Genomic DNA, 20,843 nt, shown 5'->3' with positions numbered 1-20,843 from the left:
GTGTCCAGCCATCCTTGTCCCATCGGTGCCAGGCACGCGTGTCCGGCTGTCCCCGTGTCCGGCTGTCCCCATCCCATCGGTGCCAGGCACGCGTGTCCAGCCATCCTTGTCCCATCGGTGCCAGGCACGCGTGTCTGGCTGTGCCTGTGTCTGTCTGTCCCCATCCCATCAGTGCCAGGCACGCGTGTCCGGCTGTCCCCGTGTCCGTCTGTCCCCATCCCATCGGTGCCAGGCACGCGTGTCCAGCCATCCTTGTCCCATCAGTGCCAGGCACGCGTGTCCGGCTGTCCCCGTGTCCGTCTGTCCCCATCCCATCGGTGCCAGGCACGCGTGTCCAGCCATCCTTGTCCCATCGGTGCCAGGCACGCGTGTCCGGCTGTCCCCGTGTCCATCCGTGCCCGCAGCGATGCCGGCAGCCGCCCCCACTTGTGCCGCGGGTGAGTTCACCAGGGCTGGGCGCACACGCAGGGCACACGAGTGTGCAACCCCCTCCCTCTTTGGCATGTAGGAGGGATTGGCTCGTGCTGCGCTCGGTGGGCACCGCGGGGTGTGCACACGCGTGTGCAAAGGGCTGGTGTTGCACACGTATGTGGGGGGGGTATGCGGGGGGGGCTCAGCCTGCGTGCGTTCTTGCATGTGTGTGGGTGAGTGTGCAAGGGCATGTGCAAGGGGGTGGGGGGGTGCGGAGCCTTTAAAGCCCCCCCCCCCGCCCCCTTAAAGGGGCCGAGCCCCCCACTCTCCACCCCCCCCCCCACGAACAGCGGGAGCTGCTGATGCGAGCAGGGGGGGCGCGGGTGAGTTTGGGGGGGTGGGATGCATGGAGGGGGGTTGCGGGGGGGGGCTGTAACGGGGTGGGGGATACACAGAGGGGAGGATGCAATGGGGGGGTTGCACCGGGGTGATGCACGGGTCGGGGGGGATGCATGGGGGGGGCGATGCACAGGGGAGAGGATGCACAGAGGGGAGGATGCAAGGGGGGGGGATGCAAGGTGGGGGATGCAAGGGGGGGCTTCACAGGGGGTGCCCGGGGGGGCTATACACGGGCCGGGGGGATGCAAGGGGGGGGATGCAAGGGGGGGCTTCACAGGGGGTGGCACGGGGGGGCTATACACGGGGTGGGGGGTGATGCACGGGGGGGACGATGCACGAGGGGGCTATAACGGGTAGGGGGTGATGCACGGGGTGGGGGATGCACGGGGGGGCTATAATGGGTCGGGGGGCTGCACGGTAGAGGCGGGGGGGGCAATACATGGTGTGGGGGATGCACAGGGGAGAGGATGCAAGGAGGGGCTTCACGGGGGTCGAGAGGCTGCATAGGGGGGCTATAACGGGTTGGGGGGCTGCACGGGGGAGAGAATGCACGGAGGGGGATGCAGGGGGTGATGCACTGGTCGGTAGGATGCATGGGGTGGGCTACAACGGGGGGCGATGCACGGGGTGGGGGATGCATGGGGTAGAGGATGCAAGGGGGGGCTCCACGGGGTGATGCTCGAGTCGGGGGGCTGCACTGGGTGGGGGGGGCTCTACACGAGGTGGGGGCTGCACGGGGGGAGCTGGGGCTGCCGAGCTCCAGCTCCGCCTGGCTGCGGGTGTGCAAGGGGGCTGCGCGTGCACACGCGTGTGCAAAGCGGGGAGCGGGGGGGGGGGCGGTACCCGGATCTGGGGGGGCGGCGGCGGCTCCGCCCGCAGCGATGAGCGGCCCCGGCCGAGGGGCTGCACCGCCCGCCCCCCCCGCGGCCCCAGGTACCGGGAGGGGGGGGGGTGTGGGGGGGGGAGATGGAGGGATGGGGATGGGGGTCCCTCGGGTCGTGCCACCCCCCGATATGGGAGGGCAACCTGCATTGCAGCCCCCCCCGCCCCCCCGGCTGCATCGCGAGCATCCCCGCCATTGCAGCGCAGCCTCGCAGCGCAGCGGCTCCAGCTGCATCCCCCCCCAAAATGCAGCTGCATCCCCCCCCAATGCAGCTGCATCGCCCCCCTCCTTCCAGCTGCATCGCTCCCCCCTCCAGTGCAGCTGCATTGTCCCCCTCTCCCCTCCAGCTGCACCCCCCCAGTGCACTTTCATGGCTCCCCCTCCAGTTGCATCACTCCACTCCCCTCCAGCTGCATTGCTCTCCCCTCATCAGCTGCATTGCCCCCCCCCGTCCTCCAGCATCGCCCCCCACCTCCCTCCAGCTGCATCCCCCCCAGTGCAGCTGCATTGCTCCCACCTCCCTCCAGCTGCATCCCCCTCCAAGTGTAGCTGCATTGCCCCCCCAGTGCAGCTGCATTGCCCCCCCTCCAGCATCACCCTCCACCTCCCTCCAGCTGCATCCCCCCCCAGTGCAGCTGCATCCCCCCCCAGTGCAGCTGCATCCCCCCCAGTGCAGCTGCATTGCTCCCCTCCCAGCTGCATCACCCCCCACCTCCCAGCTGCATCACCCCCCTACTCGCATCGCCCCCCACTCAGCTGCATCGCTCCCCTCCCTCCAGCTGCATCACCCCCTTTCCTTCCAGTTGCATTGCAGCCCCCCCGGTTGCATCGTCGCCCCACCTCCCTCCAGCAGCATTGCCCCCCCCCTCCAGCTGCATCGCCCCCCCAAATTGCATCACAGCCTCCTCCCCCCGAGCTGCATTGCTCTCCTTGGTTGCATTGTACACCCCACCTTTATTGCACCCCCATTTGCTCTGCCCCCCCCCGCCCCCAGCTGCTGCCTGTGGCTGTGGGCAATGCCCCCCCTGGGGGGCTCTTGGGGGGCTGGTTTTGGGGGGTGGATGCAGGGTAGGTCTGGGGGGGCCAAGGGGGCAGCCGGTCTGTGTGTGGGCAAGCTCTGTGCACAGAGATGGGAGGTTCTTTGGTTGGGGAAACTGAGGCACAGCGGGGCTGCGGGGCCTGGCAGCCAGGGTTAGACCTTACCCTGCCACCCATGCGTGTCCCCACCATGTCCCCGTGTCCCTGTCCCCGCGCCCCCAGCCATGCAGCAGGTCCTGGACAACCTGATGGGGCTCCCTGGCACCCCTGGAGCCGCTGACCTGGACCTCATCTTCCTGCGAGGCATCATGGAGAGCCCCATCGTGAGGTCCTTGGCCAAGGTACCATGTCACGGGGGTGTCACTGTGTGTCCCCCACCGCAGGTGGCAGTGAGTGGGGGACAGTGGGTGCATGGGGGTGTGCATTTACAGGTGTGCACAGGGTGCTGTGCGTGTGCAAAGGGGGTGTGTGCGTGCGCGTGAGCAGGAATTACCAGGAATTACTCGTGGAAGCAGGTGAGTGGGGACGATGCTGGTGGTTTGGGGTGACCGTGTCCCTGTGCCACCACTTGTGGAAGCAGATGAGTGGGGACAATGATGGAGGCTTGGGATGTCCCTGGGCCACCACTTGTGGAAGCAGATGAGTGGGGACAATGATGAGGGTTTGGGGTGTCCCTGTGCCACCACTCGTGGAAGCAGGTGAGTGGGGACGATGCTGGTGGTTTGGGGTGTCCCTGTGCCACCACTTGTGGAAGCAGATGAGTGGGGACAATGATGAGGGTTTGGGGTGTCCCTGTGCCACCACTCGTGGAAGCAGATGAGTGGGGACAATGATGGAGGCTTGGGGTGTCCCTGTGCCACCACTCTTGGAAGCAGTTGAGTGGGGACAATGATGAGGATTTGGGGTGACCATGTCCCTGTGCCACCACTCGTGGAGGCAGGTGAGTGGGGACAACGCGGGGTGTGTTGCATGCACATGAGCAGATGCTGGGGGCAGATGGCACAGGGGGGTCCCTAATCCCCGACCCCCCCAGGCGCACGAGCGGCTGGAGGAGACGAAGCTGGAGGCCGTGCGGGACAACAACCTGGAGCTGGTGCAGGAGATCCTGTGTGACATCGGGCACCTGGCGCGGCAGGACGGCGCGGCCGCCGAGCTCGCCCGCATCCTGCGCGAACCCCACTTCCAGGTGGGACACGCGTGCGGCAGCGCGTGCCGGGGCGTGCGAGGCAGGTGTGACCACCCCCCCACCATGCTTTGCAGTCCCTGCTGGAGACCCACGACTCGGTGGCCTCCAAGAGCTACGAGACGCCCCCGCCGAGCCCCGTTCTGGACCCCACCTTCAGCAACCAGCCCGTGCCCCCCGACGCCGTGCGCATGGTGGGCATCCGCAAGACGGCGGGCGAGAACCTGGTGAGCCCCATCCAGGGGGGCATTTTGCTGGGTAGGGGGGCATTGCTGGGTGCTGGGGATGTCACAGGTTGGGGACATGGGTAGATGTTGGGGACACCTCAGGTGCCAGGTGGGTACTTGGTGCTGGGGGTTGCTGGGGTGACTGGAGTTGCTGGGAGGTTTCTGAGTGCTGGGAGGTTTCAGGGGGGTTTCTGGATGCTGGGGGCGTTCTGGGTGCTGGGAGGTCTTTGGGGCCATCACTAAGGTGACTGGAGATGCTGGGGGTGTTCTGGGTGCTGGGAGGTTTCTGGGTGCTCGAAGGTTTCTGAGACCATCACTAGAGTAACGGGAGGTGCTGGAGGGATTTCTAGTGCCATTCACTGGGGTGACAGGAGATGCTGGGGGTGTTTCTGGGGTTTGGGAGGTTTTGGGGGCCATCACTAGGGTGACAGGAGATACTGGGTGGGTGTCTGGGCGCTGAGAGGTTTCTAGGGGTGTTTCTGTGTGCTGGGAGGTTTCTGAGGCCATCACTAGGGTGATGGGAGATGCTGGAGGGGGTTCTGGGTGCTGGGAGGTTTCTGGGGCCATCACTAGGGTGATGGGAGATGCTGGAGGGGGTTCTGAGCGCTGGGGGGTTTCTGGGGCCATAACTAGGGTGACAGAAGGTGTTGGGGGGGGGGTTCTGGGTGCTGGGGTGTTCCTGGGGGAATTCTGGATGCTGGGAGGTTTCTTGGGGTGGGGGGGTTCTGGGTGCTGGGAGGTTTCTGGGGCCATCACTAGGGTGATGGGAGATGCTGGAGGGGGTTCTGGGTGCTGGGGGGTTCCTGGGGGGAGTTTTGGATGCTGGGAGGTTTCTTGGGGTGGGGGGGTTCTGGGTGCTGGGGAGTTTCTGGGGCCATCACTAGAGTGATGGGAGATGCTGGGGGGGGCGGTTCTGGATCCTGGGGGGGTGGCACTGAGGGGGTTCCGTGTGTGCAGGGGGTGACGTTCCGTGTGGAGCGGGGGGAGCTGGTGATCGCCCGCATCCTGCACGGGGGGATGGTGGCGCAGCAGGGGCTGCTGCACGTGGGCGACGTCATCCGCGAGGTGAACGGGCGCGAGGTGGGCAGCGACCCACGGGCACTGCAGGAGAGTCTGCGCCACGCCAGCGGCAGCGTCGTCCTCAAGATCCTGCCCAGCTACCAGGAGCCTCACCCACCCCGGCAGGTACCGGCCCCGTCTGTGCCCTCTTTCTGCCCACCCCCAAGTCTGTACCCCCACATCTGCCCCACATCTGTCCCCAGCACCCAGCCCATGGGTCACAGAATCATACAATCACCAGGTTGGAAAAGACCCATTGGATCATTGAGTCCAACCATTCACATCAATCACTAAACCATGTCCCTCAGCACCTCGACCACCCGTCCCTTAAACCCCTCCAGGGAAGGGGACTCAACCTCCTCCCTGGGCAGCCTCTGCCAGGGACCAATCACCCTTTCACCAGCCCCTTCCCCAGCTCCGTTGCTCTTCTCTGGACTCACTCCAGAGCCTCAACATCCTTCTTGTGGTGAGGGGCCCAGAACTGACCCCAGGATTCGAGGAGCGGTCTCCCCAGTGCCGAGTCCAGAGGGAGAAGAACCTCCCTGGCCCTGCTGGTCACGCCGTTTCTGATCCAAGCCAAGATGCCATTGGCCTTCTTGGCCACCTGGGCCACTGCTGGCTCATGTTCAGTCGCTGTCAACCAACACCCCCAGGTCCTTCTCCTCCAGAGCATTCTGCTTCAGAAACTGTCAACTCTGACCTGGACAGGTGCACACTCTCCTGGGTGGAAAATCCTGGTTCAATTCTGGCCCCTCCCCACAAGAAGGATGTTGAGGCTCTGGAGCGAGTCCAGAGAAGAGCAACGAAGCTGGTGAAGGGGCTGGAGAACAAGAGGAGCGTCTGAGAGAGCTGGGGTTGTTTATCCTGGAGAAGAGGAGGCTGAGGGGAGACCTCATTGCTCTCTGCAACTCCCTGAAAGGAGGTTGTGGAGAGGAGGGAGCTGGGCTCTTCTCCCAAGTGACAGGGGACAGGACGAGAGAGAATGGCCTCAAGCTCCACCAGGGGAGGTTCAGGCTCGACATTAGGAAAAAATTTTTCATGGAAAGGGTCATTGGTCCCTTGTAGAGGCTGCCCAGGGAGGGGGTTGAGTCCCCTTCCCTGGAGGGGTTTAAGGGACGGGTGGACGAGGTGCTGCGGGACATGGTTTAGTGATTGATGGGAATGGTTGGACTCGCTGATCCGGTGGATCTCTTCCAACCTGGTGATTCTACGATTTTATGATTCTCTCCTTGTCCCCATCTCTGTCCTTGTCCCCACCCCTGTCCCTGCCCTGTCCCCATCCCCACCAGAGGACTTGGTTCCCCGGGTGGCCAAGGGTGCCCGTGCCCCCCTCCCCGTGCCAGCTGGCACAGGCGCCTGTCGTCACGCTGCCTCCTTGGGGACAAAGCAGCACTGTCCTTGCCCCCCTGGCACCACGCGTCCCTGCTCCAGGCTGTGCCCACAGCACCCGGGGGCCGGTGGCACCGCGCAGGGATCCCCTCTGCTCGCACACGCGTTTGCGGGGTGGCGTGTCCGCGTGTCCCCACGCTCCGCTCACATGTGTGCCATCGTGGGGACGGCGTTGGCGGCGCTGGGCGCGTGCGTGTGCCTGTGTGTGGCCGTGGGGGTGTGCGTGGGGGCCGCCGTGGGGTTGCTGTGGGGCGCGGCGGCGGCTGCCGGTGCCGCCTGCGTGTGCGCGGGTGCCGTGCGAGCTTGGCTGCGGCGGGCGGCGGGGGGACGCGAGGATGGTGCCTAGTGGGGTGCACACGCGTGTGTGTGGAGGGGTGTGTGTGTGTGTGCGTGGCGCAGCTGCGTTTCCTGCTGTCACATTGGGGAAACTGAGGCACAGGCACCCACTCTGGGGAAACTGAGGCACAGGTGGCCACTCCGGGGGTCGCAGATGTCCGGCAGCGCCCCCTCCTTGCTTAACACCCCCCCAAGGTCTTTGTCAAGTGCCACTTCGACTACGATCCAGCCACCGACAGCCTCATCCCCTGTAAAGAGGCCGGACTGCGCTTCGTGGCCGGTGACCTCCTGCAGATCGTCAACCAGGACGACCCCAACTGGTGGCAGGTCAGGGGGATTTGGGGAGTGGAAAGGGCCTTTGTCCCCCACCCTGGGGGTCCCCCTGGCAGTTGGGGGCCGGGGATGGTCAAGGGGACCCTGGGAGCTGGGGTTGTGTCTGGATCTGGGGAGGGTTCCTGGACACTTGGGTGATCCCTGGGAGCTGGAGAGGGGTCCCTAGGGCCAGGGGGGGATCCCTGGGAGCCGGGAGATCTCTGGGAACTTGGGGTGTCCTTGGATCCGGGGAGGGGAGAATGCTGGGTGCGTCCCTGGGAGCTGATGTGGGTCCCTAGATCCAGGGAGGAAAGGGTCCCTGGATCTGAGGAGGCTCCCTGGGAAGTGGTGGGGGTTCCTAGATCTAGGGAAGGGGGTTGTCCCTGGATCTAAGGAGGCTCCCTGGAGCTCGTGGGGGTCCCTAGATCCAGGGAGGGGGGTGTCCATGTATCTGAGGAGGCCCCCTGGGAGCTGTTGGGGGTCCCTAGATCCAGGTGGGGTGGTGTCCCTGAATCTAAGGAGGCTCCCTGGGAGCTGGTGGGGGTCCCTAGATCCAGGGGGAGGGGTTCCCTGGATCTAAGGAGGGTCCCTGGACACTTGGGTGATCCCTAGGAGCTGGTGCGGGGGAAGTGTCCCTCGAGCCAGGGGGGGATCCCTGGGAGCTGGGGCGTTGCTGTGGGTCTGAGGGTCCCCCCCTGTGGCGTTGTCCCCCAGGCGTGCCACGTGGAGGGGGGCAGCGCGGGGCTGGTGCCCAGCCAGCTGCTGGAGGAGAAGCGCAAAGCCTTCGTCAAGCGGGACGCGGAGGTGGCCCCCGTGTCGGGTATGGAGCCCCCTCCCCATCCTGGTCACCTCCCAAGGGAACCCCACACCCTACGGCCGCGTCCCTATTGCTCTGTGGTGGTGTCTCCATCCCTGTGGCACTGTCCCTGTAGATCCCTGGTCCCCGGGTGATGTCCCCATGCCCATGGCACTGCCTGCATAGCAGCTCCCAGCTCCCATGTCACCGTCCCCGTGCCACGGCATTGTCCCCATCCCTGGCTCAGCCAGCCCGTGCCCTCGGCAGGTGCTCTCTGTGGCAGCCTCAGCGGGAAGAGGAAGAAGAGGATGATGTACCTGACAACGAAGAACGCTGGTGAGTGTCTCCCAAGGGCTTGTGGTGACACCTCATGGTGTGCCCAGGTTGGGGTCCCACTGCGGGTGACAGCCCTGTCCCTCGTCCAGAGTTCGACCGCCACGAGCTGCTGATCTATGAGGAGATGGCCCGCATGCCCCCATTCCGACGGAAAACCCTGGTGCTCATCGGTGCCCAGGGCGTGGGGCGGCGCAGCCTCAAGAACAAGCTCATCATGTCAGACCAGGCGCGCTATGGCACCACCATCCCCTGTGAGTGTCCCCGTGTTCCCCCCAGCATCGCTATTGTAGAATCACAGAATCACTAGGTTGGAGAAGACCCACTGGATCATCGAGTCCAACCATTCCCACCAATCACTAAACCATCTCCCTCAGCACCTCATCCACCCGTCCCTTAAACCCCTCCAGGGAAGGGGACTCAACCCTCTCCCTGGGCAGCCTCTGCCAGGGACCAATCACCCTTTCACCAGCCCCCTCACCAGCTTCGTTGCTCTTCTCTGGACTCGCTCCAGAGCCTCAACATCCTTCTTGTGGGGAGGGGCCCAGAACTGACCCCAGGATTCAAGGTTTGGTTTCACCAGTGCCGAGTCCAGAGGGAGAAGAACCTCCCTGGATCTGCTGGCCACGCCGTTTCTGATCCAAGCCAAGATGCCATTGGCCTTCTTGGCCCCCTGGGCCACTGCTGGCTCATGTTCAACCAACACCCCCAGGTCCTTCTCCTCCAGGCAGTTTCCAGCCAGACTTCTCCTGGTCTGTGGCTGCTCAGGGTTTTCGTGCCCCAAGTGCAGGACCTGGCCTTTGGCCTTGTTAAACCTCATCCCATTGGTCTCAGCCCAGCATTGCTGACCCTGTGAGCATCATCATCCCCTGAGACGATCCCTGTCCCTCATCAGCATCCCAGTCCCCTGCGAGAATCCCTGTCCCTGTGAGTGTCAATCTCCATGAGTGTCCCCAGGGGCTGTGGGTACCAGGGTAGGTCCCCGGGGCTGGTGATGCTCAGCCGGGTGCTCCCCGAGCAGACACGTCCCGGAAGCCCAAGGAGAGCGAGAAGGACGGGCACGGGTACTGCTTCGTGTCGCGGGGGGAGATGGAGGCAGACATCAAGGCGGGGCGGTACCTGGAGCACGGCGAGTACGAGGGCAACCTCTACGGCACCAAGATCGACTCCATCCGCGCGGTGGTGGATGCCGGCAAGATGTGCATCCTGGACGTCAACCCCCAGGTAGGGGACGCGCTGAGGGGGGGAGGTCCTGGGGTGCCCCATGTTGGGTCTCAACGCCGTCCCCTCCCTCTCAGGCAGTGAAGGTGCTGAGAACGGCTGAATTCGTGCCATATGTGGTCTTCATCGAAGCCCCCTCGCCCGAGACGCTGCGGGCCATGAACCGCGCGGCGCTGGAGAGCGGGGTGGCCACCAAGCAGCTGACGGTGGGTGCCCTTCATGGGGCGAGAGGATGGGGGGCATGGGGTGGGGGGTGGGGGGCACAATAGGGAAACTGAGGCAGGGTCTGTGCGGGGGCAGGAGGCTGATGCCAAGCGGACGGTGGAGGAGAGCGGCCGCATCCAGCGCGGCTACGGCCACTACTTCGACCTCAGCCTCACCAACGACGATCTGGAGCGCACCTTCGGGCGGCTGCGCGAGGCCATGGAGCGGCTGCGCACCCAGCCCCAGTGGGTGCCCGTCAGCTGGGTCTACTGACCCCCCCCAGGACCCCCGCCCCAACCCCCTGGATGGCTTTGTGGGGGGGACAAGTGCCCCCTGCCCTTTTCCCCCACTGCTGTGATGAGCGTGCCGTGCTCAGCACTGCCGGGGGCTGGCTCTGCAGAGCCCCTCCCCGCCACCTAGCCCCAGATTTATGGGGGGAGAAGTGGCTTGGGGGGTCCTGTGGGGTGGGGACAGACCCTCCTGGCCATGCCCAGCAGCCACACAGCTGATTCACTGCCAAACCCACCCCCTTCCCCATCCTAGTTGCCCCCGCGTTGGAGTGGGGGGCACAGGGGGGGTAGGGGTCCTCCAGCACCATGCGGCCATGGCCCCTCGTGGCCCTGTGCCTCAGTTTCCCCATCCCAGGGGCAACGCGTGGGGTCAGGACCCCCAGAACTGGGCAGGGGGGGACCTACTCATCTGGAGCCCCACAAGCTGCGGCTGACCCCCCCGCCAGGGACACCTTGACCAGGGTGGGGGTCCCTCTCTGTCCCTTGTGCTCCCCGTCGCCCCCTTCCCAGGTAGCAATAACCCCTGGAGACCCCCTGCCCTCGTGGGATCAGCCCTGTAATTAACCCTTAATTAATCCGGGGGGGTTGTGGTGCTCTCTGGGGCACTGCGGGGGGGGGGGAATCGTGGGGTGACCCCGAGGGGCAGGGATGCGGGGAGGGCAGCGTGCACACGCGTGTGCCCCGTGCCAGGAGGGGGGGGTGTGTGTGTGTCCCTCTGCTGCCCCTCTTCCTCTTCTCCCTTCCCCCCACCCCAAATTGCTCCATTTTGGTATTTTGCCGTGACTTTTATTAAAGATAAAGAAAAGATAAAGAAAAGCAGGGGGGTTGGTCCTTGTGGCCAGGTCTGGGGGGTGAGTGTGCACACGCGTGTGCACTCCTGGCTGTGTCTGGGGTGGGTGCGGGGGAGTGGTTGGTTATTGGGGGTGGGTGGGTTGGTGTGTGGTGTTTGTGCATGTGTGTGTGGGTCTTTTCCAACCTGGTGATTCTATGAGTCTATGATTCTGTGGTTGTGTGTGTGTGTTCTTGCACAATCAGGCTCCTCCTCGGGGCTGCCGGGAGGTGTCAGCAGAGCTGCAGGCAGCACAGCTGGGTGTGTGTGGGGTGGGGGTGAGGGGTTGGGGGGGACGTGGGGGTGTGTGCACAAGCTGTGGGTGAGGATTGTGTCTGTGGAGTGGGTAAGGGGGAGCACAGGTATGCGCAGAGAGCAGGGAGTGTGCAGCTTGCACAGCTCTGCATGTGCTTCCTTGCCCAAGGGTGGGTGGGCATGCATCGCACAGGTACATAGAATCATAGAATCACCAGGTTGGAAGAGACCCATTGGATCATCGAGTCCAACCATTCCCATCAATCACTAACCCATGTCCCTCAGCACCTCGTCCACCCGTCCCTTAAACCCCTCCAGGGAAGGTGACTCAACCCCCTCCCTGGGCAGCCTCTGCCAGTGCCCAATCACCCTTTCCGTGAAAAATTTTTTCCTGATGTCCAGCCTGAACCTCCCCTGGTGGAGCTTGAGGCCATTCCCTCTCGTCCTGTCCCCTGTCCCTTGGGAGAAGAGCCCAGCTCCCTCCTCTCCACAACCTCCTTTCAGGGAGTTGCAGAGAGCAATGAGGTCTCCCCTCAGCCTCCTCTTCTCCAGGCTAAACACCCCCAGCTCTCTCAGACGCTCCTCTTGTTCTCCAGCCCCTTCACCAGCTTCGTTGCTCTTTTCTGGACTCACTCCAGAGCCTCAACATCCTTCTTGTGGTGAGGGGCCCAGAACTGACCCCAGGATTCAAGGAGCGGTCTCCCCAGTGCCGAGTCCAGAGGGAGAAGAACCTCCCTGGCCCTGCTGGTCACGCCGTTTCTGATCCAAGCCAAGATGCCATTGGCCTTCTTGGCCACCTGGGCCACTGCTGGCTCCTGTTCAACCAACACCCCCAGGTCCTTCTCCTCCAGGCAGTTTCCAGCCAGACTTCTCCTAGTCTGGAGCTGCTCAGCGTTGTTGTGCCCCAAGTGCAGGACCCGGCATTTGGCCTTGTTAAACCTCATCCCATTGGTCTCAGCCCATGGATCCAGCCTGTTCAGATCCCTTTGAAGCCTCCCGACTCCCCAGCAGATCCAGCTTCCACCCAGCTTAGTGTCATCCGCAAACTTGCTCAGGGTGCACTCGATGCCTTCATCCAGGTCCTTGATAAAGACATTGAACAGGACACACATTCGCCTGTGTGCACACATGTGTGCGCAGCCCCCAGTGAACCAGCACATGCCTGCATCAAGCAGCCCTCCGCCCTGTGCACACGCGTGTGCTCTGGGGTGTTGCTGGCCGTAGGTTGCCGTGGATCTAGTGTGCCGTGGCCAATAAATGCCGTGGCTATAAGCTCCTGTGCCACTAAGCTGCGGTGGCTATAAAGCCGCAGAGGCTATAAAGCCTTGGTGGCTGCGAGGTGCTGTGTCCATAATCCCCTCTGTCTTTAAGCCGCGGTGCCTGCCCGCTGCCGTGGGGACAGCCATGTGGGCCGCTCTGCTGCTGCTGGTGGCCCTGGGCACGCTGGCCTTGGGGCTGGTGGCCCACCGGCTCCTGGCACCGGCTGGCAACCCCTTCTCCTGGCCTCCCCCGGGGCCACCACGGCCACTGGTGACTGAGCCACGCGCCCGGGACAAGGTCCTGAAGCAGGGTGAGTGCTGGGTGCACCTGTGTGTCTGTCTGTCTGCCCTGTAGTGCTCTTGACGTGCTGTCTGCCTGTCCATCCCATTGCTCTCTGGCTGTTCCGTCTGTCCTACTGTCCATCCCAATGCACTCTGGCTGTTCCGTCTGTCCTACTGTCCATCCCAATGCACTCTGGCTGTTCCGTCTGTCCTACTGTCCATCCCATTGCGCTCTGGGTGTTCTATCTGTCCTTCCATCCATCCCATTACACTCTGGGTGTTCAATCTGTCCTACCACCCATCCCACTGCGCTCTAGGTGTTCTATCTGTCCTTCCATCCGTCCCATTGCACTCCGGGTGTTCTGTCTGTCCTTCCATCCATCCCATTACACTCTGGGTGTTCAATCTGTCCTACCACCCATCCCATTGCGCTCTGGGTCTCCTGTCTGTCCTTCCATTCATCCCATTACACTCTGGGTGTTCTGTCTGTCCTACTGTCCGTCCCATTGCGCTCTGGCTGTTCTATCTGTCCTTCCGTGGGTCCCATTGCACTCTGGGTGTTCTGTCTGTCCTACCGTCCGTCCCATTGCGCTCCTGGTGTGCCGCCTACCCACGCGCCCCATGCCCCGAGGGTGAGGGTGCTCATGCGCACACGTGTGTGCAGGGTTCAGCGCGCGCCGCGTGCCGCCGGCACTGGACGCCGTGGTCATCGGCAGCGGCATCGGGGGCCTGGCAGCAGCTGGCACCCTCGCCAAGGTGGGAAAACGGGTGCTGGTGCTGGAGCAGCATGACCAGGCTGGCGGGTGCTGCCACACCTTCCAGGAGCAGGACATTGAGTTCGACGTGGGTAAGGACCCTCCGTTACCCCCACTCGGCACCCGTGTGTGTGCAGGCAGCGTGTGAGGGTGCAGATCAGCGTGTGCATGCAGGTCAGGTGTCCACAGGTTGGTTGCGCTTGCAGGTTGTGTTTGCAGGGTGTGCCTGTGTGTGCGCAGTGTGCTCTGCTTGCACATTCCATCACTGCGTGTGCATCGCGTGCGCTCAGTGCACTCACATGCAGTGCCTGTCCCTGTTTGCAGCACGCACCGAGCAGGAGCAGCAGCGTGTGTGTGCGGTGCCCACAGCAAACACACTGTGTGCAGTGCATGTTTTTTTTGTAGCATGCAACATGTGGGCATGCAGCCTGCAGTGCATTTCATAGAATCACAGAATCACCAGGTTGGAAAAGACCCACCAGATCATCGAGTCCAGCCATTCCCATCAATCACTAAACCATGTCCCTCAGCACCTCATCCACCCATCCCTTAAACCCCTCCAGGGAAGGGGACTCAACCCCCTCCCTGGGCAGCCTCTGCCAGGGACCAATCACCCTTGCCGTGAAAAATTTTTCCTAATGTCCAGCCTAAACCTCCCCTGGTGGAGCTTGAGGCCATTCCCTCTCGTCCTGTCCCCTGTCACTTGGGAGAAGAGCTCAGCTCCCTCCTCTCCACAACCTCCTCTCAGGGAGTTGGAGAGAGCAATGAGGTCTCCCCTCAGCCTCCTCTTCTCCAGCCTAAACACCCCCAGCTCTCTCAGACGCTCCTCTTGTTCTCCAGCCCCTTCACCAGCTTCGTTGCTCTTCTCTGGACTCGCTCCAGAGCCTCAACATCCTTCTTGTGGTGAGGGGCCCAGAACTGACCCCAGGATTCGAGGAGCGGTCTCCCCAGTGCTGAGTCCAGAGGGAGAAGAATCTCCCTGGCCCTGCTGGCCACGCTGTTTCTGATCCAAGCCAAGATGCCATTGGCCTTCTTGGCCACCTGGGCCACTGCTGGCTTGTGTTCAGTCACTGTCAACCGGTGTGTGTGCGTGCAATGTGCGTGGTGTTTGCGTGCAGTGTGTGTGTGGAGCAAGCGTGCAGCGTGCATGCCATGCACCCCCCGCAGCAGATGAAGGTTGAACATGAAATTACCCGTATTCTGCACCCCACACGTGCCCTGGGTGGGGACAGGTGGGTCCCCTGCCACCTGGCCGCTGACCCCTGTCCCCCAGGCATCCACTACGTGGGGCAGATGCACGAGGGCAGCATGCTGCGCGTGGCTCTGGACCAGCTGACAGATGGGCAGCTCTGCTGGCAGCGCCTGCCCGACCCCTACGATGAGGTGGTGCTGGGTTCCCGGCGTTACCAGCTCCGTGCTGGCAAAGTCGCCTTCGCTGAGGCACTGGAAGAGCAATTCCCGGCAGAGAAGAAGGCAATCAGGGAGTTCATGAGGCTTTCCAAGGTGGGGGACCCAGGGACACCCATCTGCGTGGGGCTGGACAGCCTCGGGATGGTGGCACTGGGTGATGAGTTGGCATGGGTGGTGGTCGTGGTGGGGAGAGGGAGTGTTTGGGACAAGGGTAATGAAGGGGATAGAAATGATGAGCCCGGTGGTGGCACAGGTGATGGTTATAATGGGGACAAAAACGATGGACCTGGGGACAAGAGTGGTGGTCTCAATGGGAAGAGTCAGTGGAGATGCTGGGGACACAGGTGATGGTCACAATGACATGGATGATGGTCACGGTCTGGGACAGAAGCGCCTTGGGGACAATGTGATGGTCACGGTGGAGACAAGTGATGTGGATGGTGGGGAAAGGGGTGATGGGCGTGGTGGGGATGGGTGCTGGGGACATGGCAGATGACATGGGGTGGTACCCACGCAGATGGCCTCGCGGCACGTGGCGCTGCTGGCGGTGTTGAAGCTGGTGCCACGGTGGCTGGCCGCCCTCCTGGTCCGCACCGGCCTCATCTATCACATCTCACCCGTCTTCCGCATGGCGGCTACCAGCCACAGCGAGGCCGTAGCCCAGCTGACGGCCGACCCCGACCTGCGCGCCCTGCTCTGCTACCTCTTCTATGGTCAGAGGCCGTCGTGACACAGGAGGGATGTTGTGATAGGGATGGGGTGGTTGTGATAAGGAAGGGGTTGTCATAGAATCATAGAATCACCAGGTTGGAAAAGACCCACTGGATCATCGAGTCCAACCATTCCCATCAATCACTAACCCATGTCCCGCAGCGCCTCGTCCACCCGGCCCTTAAACCCCTCCAGGGAAGGGGACTCAAACCCCTCCCTGGGCAGCCTCTGCCAGGGACCAATGACCCTTTCCATGAATTTTTTTTCCTAATATCCAGCCTGAACCTCCCCTGGTGGAGCTTGAGGCCATTCCCTCTTGTCCTGTCCCCTGTCCCTTGGGAGAAGAGCCCAGCTCCCTCCTCTCCACAACCTCCTTTCAGGGAGTTGGAGAGAGCAATGAGGTCTCCCCTCAGCCTCCTCTTCTCCAGGCTAAACACCCCCAGCTCTCTCAGCTGCTCCTCATATGTATGATAGCAGAGAGATGTGTAATAGCAGAGGGCACCGTGTCATGACAGGGGAGGGTTGTATCATGATAGATATTTGCTGGCAGTGCGCTATCACAGCCCAGAAGTCCAACCGTGTCCTAGGCTGCATCCAAAGAAGCGTGGCCAGCAGGGCGAGGGAGGGGATTCTGCCCCTCTGTTCCTCTCTTGCGAGACCTCATCTGGAGGATTGTGTCCTGTTCTGGAATCCTCAGTGTAAGAAGGAGATGGAGCTGTTGGAACGGGCCCAGAGGAGGCTACAAGGATGATCCGAGGGCTGGAGAACCTCCCATACAAGGACAGGCTGAGAGAGTTGGGGTTGTTCAGCCTGGAGAAGAGAAGGCTCCAAGAAGATCTTATAGCGACCTTCCAGTACCTGAAAGGGGCTGTAAGAAAGCTGGAGAGGGACTATTCATAAAATCTTGTGGTATTAGAACGAGGAGGAATGGATATAAACTGGAGAAAGGCAGATTTAGATGAGACATTAGGAAGAATATCTTCACCATGAGAGTGGTGAGACATTGGAACAAGTTGCCCAGGGAAGCTGTGGCTGCCCCATCCCTGGAGATGTTCAAGGCCAGGTTGGATGGGGCTTGGGCAGCCTGATTCAGTGGGAAGTGTCCCTGCCCATGGCAGGGGGGTTGAAACTAGATGATCTTTGAGGTCTCTTCCAACCCAACTGTTCTGTGATTCTATGATTCTACGATGAGGGCTGCATCGGGATGGGGGAGGCCAGATCGGGATGTGGGACTGCCCCGTGTTGGTGGTCGCTGTGCCATCTGCCACGGTTCCCGTCCCCAGGCACGGCGCCGCGGGACTCCAGTTTCCTGGTGAACGTGCTGATGCTGCACCACTACCAGCGTGGGGCTTGGTACCCACGTGGCGGGGCCAGCGAGGTCGCCTTCCACGCCGTGCCCCTCATCGAGCGCGCGGGGGGAGCCGTGCTGGTGCGAGCCCCTGTCACACGCATCCTCATCTCCCCTGCCGGCACCGCCGTGGGTGAGCACCAACCCCCTCACCCTCCTCGGGGGGACATGATAGGGACAGGGTGGCAGTGCCCCCCTAACCCCCTGCTCTCCCAGGGGTGGTGGTGCAGAAGGGCCCGAGTGAGGAGGAGGTGGAGATCCTCGCCCCCATCGTCATCTCCGATGCCGGCATCTTCAACACCTTTGGCAAGCTGCTGCCCTCCCAGCTCCGCAGCCACCCAGGTTCTGTGACCCCATGCACACGTCCCTGCCCTGCATCCCTGCTGCCACCATGTCCTGCATCCCCACTGTCCCTGAGCCCCGTAACACTGATGTCCCTCATCCCTATCATAGAATCATAGAATCATAGAATCACCAGGTTGGAAAAGACCCACTGAATCATCGAGTCCAACCATTCCCATCAATCACTAAACCATGTCCCTCAGCACCTCGTCCACCTGTCCCTTAAACTCCTCCAGGGAAGGTGACTCAACCCCCTCCCTGGGCAGCCTCTGCCAGTGCCCAATGACCCTTTCCATGAAAATGTTTTCCTGATGTCCAGCCTGAACCTCCCCTGGTGGAGCTTGAGGCCATTCCCTCTCGTCCTGTCCCCTGTCCCTTGGGAGAAGAGCCCAGCTCCCTCCTCTCCACAACCTCCTTTCAGGTAGTTGTAGAGAGCAATGAGGTCTCCCCTCAGCCTCCTCTTCTCCAGGCTAAACACCCCCAGCTCTCTCAGACGCTCCTCATAAGGTCTGTTCTCCAGCCCCTTCACCAGCTTCGTCACTCTTCTATGTCCCCAGCATCTCTGCATCCTTGTGTCCCCAGCATCCCTGTGTCCCCAGCATCCCTGTGTCCCTGTGTCCCCATGTCCTCACCACCCCTGTGTCCCTGGTGTGCCCAGCATCCCTGCATTCCTGGCATCACCGGTGTCTCCAACACCCACGTGTTCTCATGTCCCCATGTTCTGGTGCCCTCAGTGTCCTGAGCATCCCCGTTTCCCCAGCCCCTCCATGTCCCCAGCATCCCTGGCATCCCCTCAGCAGGGACGAGGCGTCATCTCCTGCCTCCCACCCCACATCTCCTCAGGCGTCGTCTCCCGCCTGGCCATGGTGCGGCACGGCATGGGCTCCTTCCTGGTGTTCGTGGGGCTGCGGGGCAGTGCGGCCGAGCTGGCCCTGCCGGCCACCAACTTCTGGATCTACCCCCACAACGACCTGGATACCATGTGAGGGACACGGGGGCGCACGGCACAGGGGTGGGGGTCACGCTGGGGGAGAGGTGGCTGCACAGTGGGTGAGATGGGTTCATGGTGGGTACATGGGTGCCCAACGTTGTGGGTGAGGTGGCTGCACGGTGGGTGAGATGGGTTCATGGTGGGTTGTGTGGGTGCCCAACGTTGTGGGTGAGGTGGGTACATGGTGGGTGTGATGGGTTTGTGGTGGGTTGCATGGGTGCCCAATGTTTAGGGTGAGTTGGGTGCATGGTGGGTGTGATGGATTCATGGTGGGTGGCATGGGTGCGTGGTGGGTTGCGTGGGTGCATGGTGGGTGTGATGGGTTCATGGTGGGTTGTGTGGGTGCACGGTGAGTGTGATGGGTGTGTGGTGGTTTACGTGGGTGCCCAAAGTTGAGGGTGAGTTGGGTGCATGGTGGGTGTGATGGGTTTGTGGTGGGTTGCGTGGGTGCCCAACGTTGAGAGTGAGGTGGGTACATGGTGAGTGTGATGGGTTCATGGTGGGTTATGTGGGTGCCCAACATTGAGAGCGAGGTGGGTGCACGGTGTGTGTGATGGGTTCATGGTGGGTGGCATGGGTGCGTGGTGGGTTGCGTGGGTGCATGGTGGGTGTGATGGGTTCATGGTGGGTTGCGTGGGTGCACGGTGAGTGTGATGGGTGTGTGGTGGTTTACGTGGGTGCCCAAAGTTGAGGGTGAGTTGGGTGCATGGTGGGTGTGATGGGTGTGTGCTGGGTTATGTGGGTGCCCAACGTTGAGGGTGAGTTGGGTGCATGGTGGGTGTGATGGGGGTGTGGTGGGTTGCATGAGTGCCCAAAGTTGAGGGTGAGTTGGGTGCATGGTGGGTGTGATGGGTTTGTGGTGGGTTACGTGGGTGCCCAACGTTGCCGGTGACGTGGATGCATGGTGGGTGCCTGCCCACAGGATGACCCGCTATGCTGCCCTGAGCCGCGACGAGGTCCCTGAAAACCTGGCCATGATGTTCATCACCTTCCCTGCAGCCAAGGATCCCACCTACGAGCAGCGACACCCAGGTAGGGAGTAGGGGGGCTCCGTGTCCTCCCCTCCGGCTCTGCAGCTCTGATCCACTTGGCTTTGCAGGCTCAGAGGCTCCTCAATTGCTGCCCAGGATTATGAGGTGGCACCGCCAGGTCCAGGGCTGGCACCAGGGTGTCACCAGCTGTCCCCACCCTTCGCAGGCCGCTCATGCATGACCATCCTGACCATGGCGCGGTACGAGTGGTTTGAGGAGTGGGCTGGCACCCGCGCCAAGCACCGCGGCCCCGACTACCAGCAGTACAAGCTGTCCATCGCCCAGTGCCTGCTGGAGCGCGCCCTGCAGCGCTTCCCACACCTCCGCGACAAGGTGACGAGGTCCCTGTGGGCATCAGGATGGGGTGTCCTGGAGAAGTTGAGGGGTGTAGGGGTGGATGAGAGATCCCTGCGGGGCTGAGATGTCCAGCAGGGACTGGGAGCCCTGTGGGTGGGTGGAGGATGCCCAAACAGGATTGGGATGCCCAGTGGGAACGGGGAGCCCTGTGGTGGGTGCCCAGAGTGGATATGGAGTGCAGAGTGGGTGCTCTGCAAAGCTGTGGGACATCACAGCCCCCCACATCGTTATGTGGGGCGAGCAGCCCCCAGGTAGGCTCAGATGTGGTGTGGTGGGACTTGCTGCTTGGTGGGATGGGTTGGACCCTCACGCCAACATACCCCAAGAACCTGTATGTGTCCTGAGAACCTACACGTGTCCTGAGAACCTACACGTACCCCTCACACACCACGATGTCCCCCGAGCACCTGCTGTGCCCCTGCCCGGGCAGGTGGAGTTTGTGGAGGCGGCATCACCGCTCACCAACCAGCACTACCTGGCGGCTCCACGCGGGGAGATGTACGGGGCCGAGCACGACGTCGACCGCTTCAGCCCGGCCGTGGTGGCTGCCATGAGAGCGGAGACGCCCGTGAAGAACCTCTACCTGACAGGTAAGGGACCTGTGTCTCCAGGTGCCCTTGTCCCTCCGTCCCATGCCCATCTCCAGATGGTGTTCCCAAGGGCTCCCTGCAGCAGAGGACGATGTCCCACGGTGGTGGCACTGTCCCCCATGGTGGTGGCGGTGTTCCCACCAGCGCTGACCGTGTCCCCAGGGCAGGACGTGTTCAGCTGCGGGCTGGCAGGGGCCCTCCACGGGGGGCTGATCTGCGCCTCCGCTGTCCTGGGCCGCCTGCTCTACCTGGACCTGCTGCTCCTCAAGAAGAAGATCAAGAGGTGCCAGGGCCGGCAAGTGGCGTGAGGGGCTGGGGACACTGGCTGTGGGGACAGCCCCGTGCCAGGGAGTGCTCCTGGTTCAATAAACCCCGATGTCCTGCTGGCCTGGGCCCGTCTCTCACAGGGATGGAGTGGGATGGGATGAGGACAGAGCAGGGATGGGATGGGAGGAGACGGGGATGGGGATGGGAATGGGGATGGGGATGGGAATGGAGTGGGATGGGGATGGAGTGGGATGCGATGGGATGGGATGGGAAGAGGACAGAGCAGGGATGGGATACGAGGAGATGGGGATGGGAGGAGATGGGGATGGATGGGA

At 62.6% G+C, this 20,843-nt stretch overlaps 2 protein-coding genes across 2 annotated transcripts; both read left to right on the top strand.

The window, feature by feature from the left end:
• Positions 1-418: 418 nt before the first annotated feature.
• Positions 419-10,157, top strand: MPP2 (MAGUK p55 scaffold protein 2). Its single transcript, XM_069876769.1, has 12 exons — positions 419-437; positions 2,954-3,072; positions 3,765-3,917; positions 3,992-4,141; positions 5,099-5,326; positions 7,121-7,252; positions 7,952-8,057; positions 8,301-8,369; positions 8,459-8,620; positions 9,388-9,590; positions 9,665-9,793; positions 9,888-10,157. Exons 2-12 carry the CDS (start codon positions 2,956-2,958, stop codon positions 10,062-10,064), a joined length of 1,626 nt encoding a protein of 541 aa, XP_069732870.1. The 5' UTR covers positions 419-437; positions 2,954-2,955; the 3' UTR covers positions 10,065-10,157.
• A 2,407-nt stretch (positions 10,158-12,564) lies between these two features.
• Positions 12,565-20,624, top strand: LOC138731107 (all-trans-retinol 13,14-reductase-like). Its single transcript, XM_069876821.1, has 11 exons — positions 12,565-12,735; positions 13,371-13,553; positions 14,735-14,964; positions 15,389-15,584; positions 16,866-17,063; positions 17,147-17,272; positions 18,116-18,254; positions 19,186-19,295; positions 19,461-19,627; positions 20,082-20,241; positions 20,404-20,624. Exons 1-11 carry the CDS (start codon positions 12,570-12,572, stop codon positions 20,547-20,549), a joined length of 1,821 nt encoding a protein of 606 aa, XP_069732922.1. The 5' UTR covers positions 12,565-12,569; the 3' UTR covers positions 20,550-20,624.
• The last annotated feature ends 219 nt before the right edge of the window (positions 20,625-20,843 follow it).

This window comes from Phaenicophaeus curvirostris, chromosome 26, assembly GCF_032191515.1.
Source record: "Phaenicophaeus curvirostris isolate KB17595 chromosome 26, BPBGC_Pcur_1.0, whole genome shotgun sequence".
Classification (NCBI taxonomy): Eukaryota; Metazoa; Chordata; class Aves; order Cuculiformes; family Cuculidae; genus Phaenicophaeus; species Phaenicophaeus curvirostris.
This window is presented reverse-complemented; position numbering and strand designations above follow the sequence as displayed.

Coding starts and splice junctions, on each gene's coding strand:
- LOC138731107 (XM_069876821.1), top strand. CDS start 12,570: ATGTGGGCCGCTCTGCTGCTGCTGGTGGCCCTGGGCACGCTGGCCTTG. Junction 19,296..19,460: donor CTACGAGCAGCGACACCCAG/GTAGGGAGTAGG, acceptor CACCCTTCGCAG/GCCGCTCATGCATGACCATC. Junction 19,628..20,081: donor TCCCACACCTCCGCGACAAG/GTGACGAGGTCC, acceptor CTGCCCGGGCAG/GTGGAGTTTGTGGAGGCGGC.
- MPP2 (XM_069876769.1), top strand. CDS start 2,956: ATGCAGCAGGTCCTGGACAACCTGATGGGGCTCCCTGGCACCCCTGGA. Junction 4,142..5,098: donor AGACGGCGGGCGAGAACCTG/GTGAGCCCCATC, acceptor CCGTGTGTGCAG/GGGGTGACGTTCCGTGTGGA. Junction 8,370..8,458: donor CCTGACAACGAAGAACGCTG/GTGAGTGTCTCC, acceptor TCCCTCGTCCAG/AGTTCGACCGCCACGAGCTG.